This window comes from Quercus robur, chromosome 4, assembly GCF_932294415.1.
Source record: "Quercus robur chromosome 4, dhQueRobu3.1, whole genome shotgun sequence".
NCBI classification, from domain to species: Eukaryota; Viridiplantae; Streptophyta; class Magnoliopsida; order Fagales; family Fagaceae; genus Quercus; species Quercus robur.
The window spans coordinates 52,051,259-52,061,914 of record NC_065537.1 but is presented as its reverse complement, the minus strand read 5'-3'; the positions used below and the strand labels follow the sequence as shown (position 1 = coordinate 52,061,914).

Genomic DNA, 10,656 nt, shown 5'->3' with positions numbered 1-10,656 from the left:
GGGTACCTCGCAGGTTTACCCTACTCGCCAGACAATCGTGAAATTGATAGCCTAGCATGACTCTTCAGCTTCCAGCATGTGCTTCTCACGTGGCCTTTTTGTGGGTTACTCTTCTCGCGAACTTCTTGCAAACTAGTCGCAAAACTACACTGATTCTTCAATTCATGCTCGATTCTTCACCAACTTAATAATAAACCCAATACAATAAAATCCCACAAAATACAAGGAACAAAATTAATGCAATTACAACACTTTTTGCCATAAAATATAACCAACATAAAACATAATTGTAAATTACAACTTTACAGAATAAAAAATTGTAAGAATAATATTATGCAAAAAAAGATTAATTTTTTTCCACTATGAGTAGCAAGCACCTTTTTTGTTTGAGTATCTTGAATAATTCAGCTTGCTATATGGTTCAAAATTGGGTTAGTACTTAGTTGTTGCAATGCTGGCCCAAATATCTTGTAATTAGATGAAGGTGGCTTGCATTATGGGTTCTTTTAGAATGGCTTATGCTTGGGTTTCTTACGCTCTTGAGCTGCTCTTGGGCTTGATGAACTTACCCCTAGCTAAGTGTTAGTTTGGATACAAAACACGTTTGCGTTTGTGAATGGGCTGCGTCTTTTGTGTGGGTCCCGTGTACTGTTTACAGGACCCACAAGTATAAATTTCAGCAATTTTTTTTTTTAAATTAGGTCCTACGGTACTATTCACATATTTAAAAATTATTTTACTACAGTATTTTTTAGTTTTCAATAATAAGCAGTATCCAAACAGACAAGTTAAAAAATAAGCTTGTCTAAAAAAAAGTTATCAACTAGTGCCTAGCGGTAAATACACTTATGGATCAATTTTTTTTTTTAGGAACACTTATGGATTAAGTGGTATCATAAGCTCATCCAAAAATATCCAATAACATTATACTGGATCATCTGGTATCATTTTGTTGAGGTAAAATATGTAAGCTGATAGAAATATATTAATTAATAATTATCCATTGATGTCCCAAAAAAACCACTAAAATTTAATGAAAAGAGAAAAAGAAGAACAAAATGCTGGCTATGGGGTTCGAACCCATGCGCACTTATGTGCAGAAGATCTTAAGTCTTCCCCCTTAACCTCTCGGGCAAACCAGCTTCTCTGAACTAGCTGTAGAGTTTATATTTTTAATATCAGTCTAATGCGTTTCTACTTCCATTTACCTCTAGAATAGGAGAAATTATAGAGTCATCTAATAGACCACGTCACTTATCCACCATTCTACTAAAAAACTTCCACTTGTTTAAAATTACTAAGTCAGTAATTAATTTCTATTTAAAAAAATTTTCTAACAATTTTAAACATGTGGAAGTTTTTTAGTGGAATAGTGGATCACAACACTTGTCCATCATGTGGATCTTATAATTTCTCCTAGGATAGCGCACGGTTTTTTTTTTTTTAATAATTCTTTTAATTTTAATTCTTTTTTTTGTAAATATTTTATCAAAATTGGCATAGTTTGCTGTTCTTTATTAAAAGAACTAAGATTTGAACAGATGGAACATTAATTTCATCGTTGGGGGTCAAAGCATGAACAAAAAATTTCAATATTTAGGTTGTGTTTGGATAGCTTAGGGCCTGGTTTTTTTTTTTTTTTTTTTTTTTTTTTTTTTTTTCATCACTCCTCACTCAATTTTCGTCACTCCTCACTCATCACTTAAAATACCCCAACTCCCTACACCCCACCCATATGGCACCATCACTCAAATTTTTCAACTATTTGTGGGCCCTATACTTGTAACTTAGTGTAGCTTTTACTTTTTTCTTTTTTTCTTTTTTCCTTCAACCCCCAATACCTAAACTCACCGAACCCAGTGAAAAAAAAAATTGAAGAAGAAGATGATGAAGATGAAGAAGACTAGACCAGACCCAGCATGAAACGGAAAAGAAAAAAAAAAATAAGAAGAAGAAGATCACCTAGTGTGAAAGAAAAAAAAAAAGAAAAAAAAAAGAAGAAGAACCCAAACTCCTCGAACCCAGTGAAAAAAAAAAAAAAACAAAAACAACAACAACAACAACAAACAAACAAACAAACAAATTTAATGAAGAAGACCATACTAGACCCAGCATGAAAGGGAAAAGAAAAAAAAATAAGAAGAAGAAACCAAACTCACCGAATTGAGTGGAAAAAAAGAAAAGAAAAAAGGTTCAAAAGTTGTGGCTGAACTCTGACCGTGGGACCCTCATTGTAGGATTAATTACGGAAATGCCATTGAAAACTGAGTTATGGAAACTTAAAACACCTAAAATGTGTTTTCAGTTTCTATAACTCATCATTCAAAAATCAGAGAATTGAGTGATGGAAACAAAAACCAAACGAACTTCTCAGCCATAAGTCCCACCATTTTTGAGTTATGAGTGATGGGAACAGAGTTATGAGTTATGGAAATAGCAAATCCAAATAGCCCCTTATTTTTTTGCTAACTTATTTTACTATTTAGCTTTTTTTGCTACTATTCATTGGTCCACTATACTTTTTGGTACTATTTATAGGTCCTACTATACTATTTCAACTAACTTTTACATTTATCTACAATACTTTCAGTAAAAAGTTTTTAGTTTCAGCAAAATAAACGGATCCCAAACAGACCCTTAGTAATTTTAAAAAAATACCAATAATTCAAAATTATGTTAATATATAAAAATCCAAATGAGCATATATTTAATATGAACAAAATGTAAATAAAATAAAATCTAAAAAATAATTGTTTTTCTTTATACATCTTCATTCAATCACATGCCAAAGAAGAACTTGTGTTAAAATAAAAATAAATAAATAAAAAAACTTGAAAATCATATGACTGATTCTACATTAAATTTTGTTTTAATTGCCCTTCCAATATACATAATTTAAGAGTTTGTTAAATAATCATTTTTCATTTAGTGGTGAACCGTAACTTTGACAAGATTTATAAGCAAAAATGTCAAATTTTATACTTCGACTTCCTCATTATCTATAAATCCAAAAAAAAAAAAAAGTATATATTATCTCTATTGTTTGTCCACTATTTTCCGAACTAAAATATCTCTCTCTCTCTCTCTCTCTCTCTCCACACACACAAACAAAAGTTTGAAATTACTAGGCTTAAGTTGATCAACATTATGTTCTATAAAAATTTCCAATATTCTTCTTATGCGCTGCAAAGTTAACAAAAAAAAATTAAAACAAAATCATACCCACAAAGTTTAGGTAGAGCTAGATAGTCGCAAAAACCCACCTCTCAAAAAGTTCCAACTTTTAATTTTTGGTAAGCAAACAACCAAAATGTCAAACAAATAGTCATTTGAATTTTATTTTATTTAAAAAAAAAAAATTAAGAAGAAGAAGAAGAAGAAAGCCAAACACACAGTTGTTTTAATATTAAATTTTTAAAATTTGTAAGGGGATCAAGTTTAGAGATGGTATTACAAGTATCTATCCTCTCACATAGAAGTAGATCCCACACAGCTTGTGGGACCCAATCCAATGTGAGAGGCACTGTAGGACCCACTCTCATTTGAGAGGATGAATATATGTGTGTGTGTGTGTGTGTGTGATGCCCCATTTTGATTGATAGTGTGTGTTGTATGGGTGTGTGATAAGTCTCACATCGGGTATCTATTAGGAAAAATTGGATTTTATTAACAACTACAATGAGCCTCAATTGTAACTAATTTTTACGAGGTACAATGTAGATGAATGGGCCCAAACAAGGACGTTAGAGATTTAAGTGGAGAAAATTGTGATTCCTCAATTTAAATGATTGTGTGTGTTGTGTGAATCGGGCATTTACTGGTATAGCGAAAATAAGGCTAACATTTTTCCTAGGTCATTACCATATGAATTTCTCTGTGTTCCCACTGATCTAAACATAGTTTCGTCCTTGTTTAATACTCAATTAAATATCAAGAAATGAACACACTATTATCTTGAACTAGTAAGTTGCCCGTACGATGCACAGATAATTTTGTAATATTTTGTGCCTATTTAGGAATAGCTTATTTAACTAAAACTGAATTTTTTTTACTGAAAGTACTATAAATAAAGCTAGAATGTAGTTGAAATAGTACAATGGGATCCATGAATAGTACCAAAAAGTACAATGAGACCTATGAATAATAGCAAAAATAAAAAATAAAAAATAAACTGGCTTTTTAATTTGTACCAAACACACACTTTATATAAAACGGTTTTGGATAATATTGTACATATATTATAAAGAAAAGTAAACTAAATTAAAGTAAAGAAAAATATACATTTTGAGATATTAAAAATTAGTTTAGTAACTTGTAGCCTTCTCAAGGTAAAATTAATTTTTTTTAAAATCATGAAACCAAAAATTAATGCAAAAGAGTAACGAGACCATAAAAATCAACTAATATGTATTGTGTCACATAGCAATGGTGTAGGCAAGTGTGTATGCATGCATGTGTCTTATAGATGATTTAAAATTAAACCATGGTAGAATATAGTTTTACATTACGCACCAAATATTCTCTCTACTTATATCCCAAAACAAAAATTATCCAATCAAACTATCCAAACTTAAATCATATTTAAGCCCCTAATTTAAAAAGAAAAAAGAAAAAAAATTACTCATAGGTGTTTCGGCATCTTGATGGTGATGGGAGGCCAATAAAACAAAGGCGATGACCCCTCAGATTCTTTTTTCTCTCTCTTTCAAATGTTTTGTTAGTTTCAAGTATTTTATTTTGGTAATATATAGTGAAATAGTGCGTTTTATTTAACAATCCAGAACATTTTTGTGTCTCTTTATCTCTCTCTAGGGCATTCTTTGGTTAGTTATTACTATTAGTCCTTAATTTTTTTTATTTTTTTATTTTTTAAAAAAAATACTAAAACAGTGGGTATACTAAAAGATATGAAGAATAGAGAAGGGTGTGATGTAAGCTTAGGCAATTAATGAGATATTAATGAGATAACAGAAAAATAAGTTAATATGAACTTTTTGGTAATAATTAAAAAAAAAAAAAAAAAACTTAATGAAAGAGGTAAAAAAATGCTTAATACAAAATTAGAGCGCTACATGGTAGAACCTCATGCACTCTCGCATGAGGTATCTGTTTTTATACATATTGATAATTATTTTTATTATTTTAAAAAAAAAATACTAAAACGGTGGGTGTGGGGATAAAGGCCCAGAATGACATATTGGGCCTTGGGCCTTTGTCCGGGATAGCCGAATTGTCCGAGGAGAATCAAGTAGTTACCAGGATTTCCCACTGAGAGACTTATAAATGAGGGACGAACGGAATGTGATCCGAGGAGAGGCTCCTCCTCGGATATGATAAAGACAGCTCAAGCACATATTCCAGCAACTTAGGTAACCCTCCAAAAAGCTCTAGCAATAGGAACGTGTCTCATGAACGTGCAAGAAGGAAGGAAACTCAAAAATATCTAAGAGAAAGCTACTACCACCGTATTAAATGCACTACAGCTACTTTTCTGGCCGCATTTATGTGGAGAAGACCTTTGAACAGTGCTACCTCAACGAACGCAACTCACAGAAAGCCAAAGAATGTGTCTAATGAGACAAGTACTCAAGTAAGGGCTCAGATGATCAACAAGTGTAGGATCAAAATGGTCTAAAAAGGGCTATATAACGTGAAAGACCCTCCATGGATAAAGGAGAGAAAAACTGTAAACAAATTTGTAATAGAGCTTTAAGTAGAAAATATTTAAGAATCAGCATCCTTGGACCAATCCGAGAGCATTATTCCTTAACAAACTTTTGTTATCTTTCTCTTTTTAGCATCAAAACCTGTTTTTCTATTATTTGGTTCACGTAAGCCCAGTTTCCCAACCCATTCTCTACAAATTTTTTGTTTTGGGCTGTTTTGGGCTTAAGTCCATATATCCGTTGGGCTAGAAGTCTAAAGCTGGCCCTTACAATTGACGTCGTTTGTGGGAAGGAATACTTGGGTGTTAGCGAGCTCAACGTTCAACCATGGCAGGTTCAGACCTACGATAGGCAAAATCCATAAGATCCCAACGTCAAAATCCTTTCGTCAACCTCGAATGGAGAAGGGATCGAGAAGGGAGTGTGCATAGTGCCCGGACTGGAAGAAGCCAGTCACGAGGAAAGGGTCATCTTTCTCGAGAAGAGAATACCAAAGCGTTGCAGCTGGAAGTCAACCAGCTGAAGAGAAAGTTGCGCCATGCACAGTGAAGGCAAGCCTCCTCCAACCTAGACGCCTCCCCCGATGGTGAAAAGGATGGTAGCTACAGACGAAGGTCAAAGACCCCGCCCAGCGTGTCTTTCTCTTACAAAGAGGAGCACCACCACAAGCATAGGCATAAGTGCCCCCTTCGAAAAGGTGTATGAAACAATGTTATGGGCAAGACGTTGGATCAAATCTCTAAGTCGCCTTTCGCGCGAAGAATTGAGCGAGCAGAACTCCCCCGGCGATTCACTCAACTCGCGTTTACCATGTATAGTGGCAAGACAAACCTCATAGAGCATGTGAGCCACTTCAATCAGAGAATGGTCGTCCATTCCAGAGACGAAACCCTGATGTGCAAGGTCTTCCCATCCAGCCTAGGACCCGTAGTAATGAGATGGTTTGATAGCTTGAAAGCCGGTTCCATAAACTCCTTTAAGAAGCTCACCCAGGCATTTGGTTCTCGCTTCATCACCTGTAGTAGAGTCCCTCGACCCCTATCTTCCCTACTATCCTTGAGTATGAGAGAGGGAAAGACCCTAAAAACATACTCGAACGAATATTGGGAGATATACAATGAGATGGATGGTAACTTTGAAGACGTAGCCATCAGTACCTTCAAGAGCGGCCTCCCAACCGAGCATGGCTTAAGGAAGTCCCTAATAGGAAAACCTGTCACTAATCTACGCCAACTTATGGACCGTATTGACAAGTATAAGAAGGTTGAGGAATACCAGCAAATGGGTAAAGGAAAGGATAAGGTTATCCCTCGGGAAAGGAGGGATTTCAGGTCGAACCGATACAATAATAGCCAGCCATGGAGAGATTTGGTGGTCAGTCAGGACCTACCAACACTCAGGCAGTTAATGCAGTGTTTCGAGAACCTGTGCACTAGGTTCTGGAGAAGGTTAAGAATGAACCGTTCTTCAAATGGCCAAACAAGATGGCTGGGAACCCCCTGAGACGAAACCAAAACCTTTATTGCTAGTACCATCAGGACCAGGGGCACACTACAGAGGATTGCAGGAATTTGAGGGACCATTTGGACCAGCTGGTCTGAGAAGGGAAGCTGAAACATCTATTGCATCACACCAATAGCCGAGGGGGCCAAACAAATTCGGAACCTAGGAGGGATGATTCTTCAAGACCGCCCTTAGGAACGAGCAATGTCATCTTCACTGCTCCAAACAAGACCGGTTCTTGCCCCTTTTGAGTGATGTCCGTAGCTCGGCTTCCCACCGAGAGCAATGATCCGAAGCCCAAAAAAGCCAGAGTGGAAATCCGACCAGTCTTGGGCTTCTCGGACGAGGACAAAATCGGAACCATTCAACCCCACAACAATGCTCTAGTGGTCACACTCAGGATAGGAGCGTACAATGTAAAAAGAGTGTTGGTAGACCAAGGTAGCGTTGTCGAGGTCATGTACCCTGACCTGTACAAGGGGTTAAGATTAAAACCCAAGGACCTGACAGCCTACAATTCCCCTCTGATTAGTTTTGAGGAGAAGACTGTTATTCCAAAGGGTCAAATCAGACTACCCATACAGACTGGTTCGGAAGTGGTGGAGGTAAACTTCATCGTGGTGGATGCCTATTCTCCCTACACAGCTATTGTGGTTAGGCCCTGGCTCCATGCTCTAAAAGCCGTTTCATCCACCCTGCACTAGAAAGTAAAATACCCCTCGGGGGGCTGCGTCGAAGAAATTATGGGGAATCAACCTATGGCTCAGCAATGCCTTGTGGCTGCCATCTCACAGCAACACGAAACTAGCTCCTCGGCCACTGCCAAAAGGGACTTATAGCAATCAAAAACCCAAGAGTCGCCATCCCATGAACCAACCGAAGAGCCTAAATGCGAGGATTTGGAAAAATTTATCATAGGTGGTGATCCGGAGAAGTTCTTTCAGGTAGGGGCTCTACCCCCTCAAGAAAAGAATGTGCTATTGGTATTCCTCAATAGAAACATTGATGTGTTCGCATGGGACGATTATGAGGCTCTGGGGGTGGGTCCAAATTTTATCTGCCATCATTTAAACGTTAACCCATCCATCATTCCCAAAAAGCAATCGCCTCGGCGCCCATCCAAAGAACATGCAAACGTTGTTAGGGAAGAGGTGATGAAGCTTAAAAAGGCAGGGGCTATCAAGGAGGTCTTTTACCCCGAATGGTTAGCCAATACCGTAGTAGTGAAGAAGAAGAGCAGGAAGTGGCGAGTATGTGTGGACTTCACAAATTTGAATAAGGCCTGCCCAAAAGTTCCCTTCCCTATGCCTTAAATAGATCAATTGGTAGATGCAACGGTCGGCCATCCTCAGATAAGCTTCTTAGACGCCTTTCAAGGGTACCATCAGATACCACTCGCCTTAGACGATCAAGAAAAAATAGCATTTGTTACTCCCACTGGAAACTACCACTATAAGGTGATTCATTCGGCTTAAAGAACGTAGGTTTAACCTATCAAAGGATAATGACAAGAATGTTTGAATCCCAGTTGGGCAAAAGCATTGAGGTCTACATAAACGACATGGTGGTGAAGAGTAAGGTAGTGTCCGAGCGCGTTACAGACCTCGGAAGCATCTTTGAAATCCTGAGGAAACATAAGTTGCACTTAAACGCTTCCAAGTGTTCATTTGGTGTCGGATCAGGCAAGTTCCTGAGATACATGGTGACTCACCGGGGCATTGAGGTCAACCCCGATCAAATCAAATCCATTAACAGTTTACGACCACCCCGAAATCCCAAAGAGGTCCAGAAGCTTATCGGAATGGCTGCCACCCTAAATCGATTTATTTCTCGGTCGGCGGATAGGTGCAAACCTTTCTTCCTCTTGATGAAAAGGTGGAAAGGATTTGAATGGACTGAAGAGTGTGCGTTGGCTTTCCAACAACTTAAAGAATATTTATCACGGCCACCTATCATGTCTAGTCCTAAGGTGGATGAGATCCTGTTCGCAGACATCGTCATGGCCCCTTACACTGTAAGTTTGGTTTTGCTACGAGTTGACAATGGCATACAACAGCCAATTTACTATGTAAGCAAATCACTACATGAGGCCGAAGTTTGGTATCTACCACTAGAAAAGGCCGTCTTGGCGGTGGTGCTTGGCACATGAAAGCTCCCCTATTACTTCCAAGTGCATACAGTTGTCGTCCTGACTTAGCTCCCACTCAAAGCTATACTTCGGAGTGCTGATTACACAGGGAGGATTGCTAAATGGAGCATGATCCTAGGGGCTTTTGATACCAAGTACATGCCTCGTACCTTTGTCAAGGGCCAAGTCCTCGCAAACCTGGTGGACGAGTTCGCTGAACCCTCATTGGAAGAAGTGACAGAAGCACAACACATGGATGGAAAGTCGGTTGGCATGATCTCCCAACAGGGCCCGCTATCCTGGAAAGTATATGTTGATGGCGCAGCAAACCAAAAGGAGTCTGGGGTGGGAATAGTATTAATATCCCCCAAGAAGATCACTATTGAGAAATCGCTAAGACTAGGATTCTCGACCACAAATAACAAGTTTGAATATAAGGCCCTGCTAATGGGAATGACTAGGGTTCTAAAAATGGGCAGGAAGGCGATAGAGATGTTCTCGGACTCAAGATTAGTCATTGGCCAAGTAAAAGGAGAATTTGAGGCAAAGGACAAAAGAATGCAGAAGTACTTAAGTCAGGTGAGGCACCTATGGTCAAGATTCGAATCTTTTAACTTGTTGCACGTCCCCAGAAGTGGAAACACCCATGCTGATTCCCTGGCCACGCTTGCTACCTCCTCGGCACAAGGTCTTCCTCAGGTCATCTTTGTGGAAGATTTGTACAAACCAGCAGGGGTGGAGAAAGGAATGATCCATGTTCACCAGGTAAGGGTAGGGCCTAGCTGGATGGACCCTATAATATCATTCTTGAAGGATGACATCCTGCTTGAGGAAAAATCAGAAATAGTAAAGATGCGTAGGAAGGTTCCTCAGTTTTGGTTGTTCAAGGACCAAAAGCTATACAGACGCTCGTTTTCTGGGCCCTACTTGCTATGCATACACCCTGAAGCAACATAATTACTACTGGAAGAGTTACACGAGGGGATCTATGGGAGCCACACCAGAGGTAGATCTTTGGCACACTGGGCTATCACTCAAGGCTACTAGTGGCCAAAAATGCAAAAGGAAGTACAGGAATATGTAAAGAAATGTGATTAATGTCAAAGGTTCGTGCCAAACATGCATCAACCGAGAGGAGTCCTTAATCCTCTATCCAGCCCTTGACCGTTCGCATAGTGGGGTTTAGACATCGTAGGCCCTTTCCCCAAAGTAGCAAGTAACAAGAGATACTTGCTAGTCAGCACAGACTACTTCACCAAATGGGTTGAAACTGAGCCTTGGCAAACATCAGGGACATGGATGCCAAGAGGTTTGTGTGGAAAAATATTGTCACCCGATTCGGAGTCCCTCATACCATCA

The 10,656-nt window shown here is 38.4% G+C and overlaps 3 protein-coding genes and 1 non-coding gene across 4 annotated transcripts; 3 read left to right on the top strand and 1 right to left on the bottom strand.

Moving 5' to 3' along the window:
* Positions 1-1,059: 1,059 nt before the first annotated feature.
* Positions 1,060-1,142, bottom strand: TRNAL-UAA (transfer RNA leucine (anticodon UAA)). Its single transcript has one exon. It is a non-coding gene; the product is annotated as a tRNA-Leu (tRNA).
* Positions 1,143-6,380: 5,238 nt separating this feature from the next.
* Positions 6,381-7,169, top strand: LOC126722158 (uncharacterized). The gene has a single exon (XM_050425309.1). It carries the CDS (start codon positions 6,381-6,383, stop codon positions 7,167-7,169), a length of 789 nt encoding a protein of 262 aa, XP_050281266.1.
* Positions 7,170-7,423: 254 nt separating this feature from the next.
* Positions 7,424-7,873, top strand: LOC126722154 (uncharacterized). The gene has a single exon (XM_050425308.1). The coding sequence runs from the start codon at positions 7,424-7,426 to the stop codon at positions 7,871-7,873; it is 450 nt and encodes a 149-aa protein (XP_050281265.1).
* An 800-nt stretch (positions 7,874-8,673) lies between these two features.
* LOC126722153 (uncharacterized) lies at positions 8,674-10,254 on the top strand. Its single transcript, XM_050425307.1, has 2 exons — positions 8,674-9,237; positions 9,367-10,254. Exons 1-2 carry the CDS (start codon positions 8,674-8,676, stop codon positions 10,252-10,254), a joined length of 1,452 nt encoding a protein of 483 aa, XP_050281264.1.
* The last annotated feature ends 402 nt before the right edge of the window (positions 10,255-10,656 follow it).

What these genes read in the sequence shown, in the direction of transcription:
- LOC126722158 (XM_050425309.1), top strand. Translation starts at nt 6,381, where the DNA reads ATGGGCAAGACGTTGGATCAAATCTCTAAGTCGCCTTTCGCGCGAAGA.
- LOC126722154 (XM_050425308.1), top strand. Translation starts at nt 7,424, where the DNA reads ATGTCCGTAGCTCGGCTTCCCACCGAGAGCAATGATCCGAAGCCCAAA.
- LOC126722153 (XM_050425307.1), top strand. Translation starts at nt 8,674, where the DNA reads ATGACAAGAATGTTTGAATCCCAGTTGGGCAAAAGCATTGAGGTCTAC. An exon ending in TACAACAGCCAATTTACTAT is followed by an intron (nt 9,238 to 9,366) that starts GTAAGCAAATCA and finishes GTCCTGACTTAG; the next exon opens with CTCCCACTCAAAGCTATACT.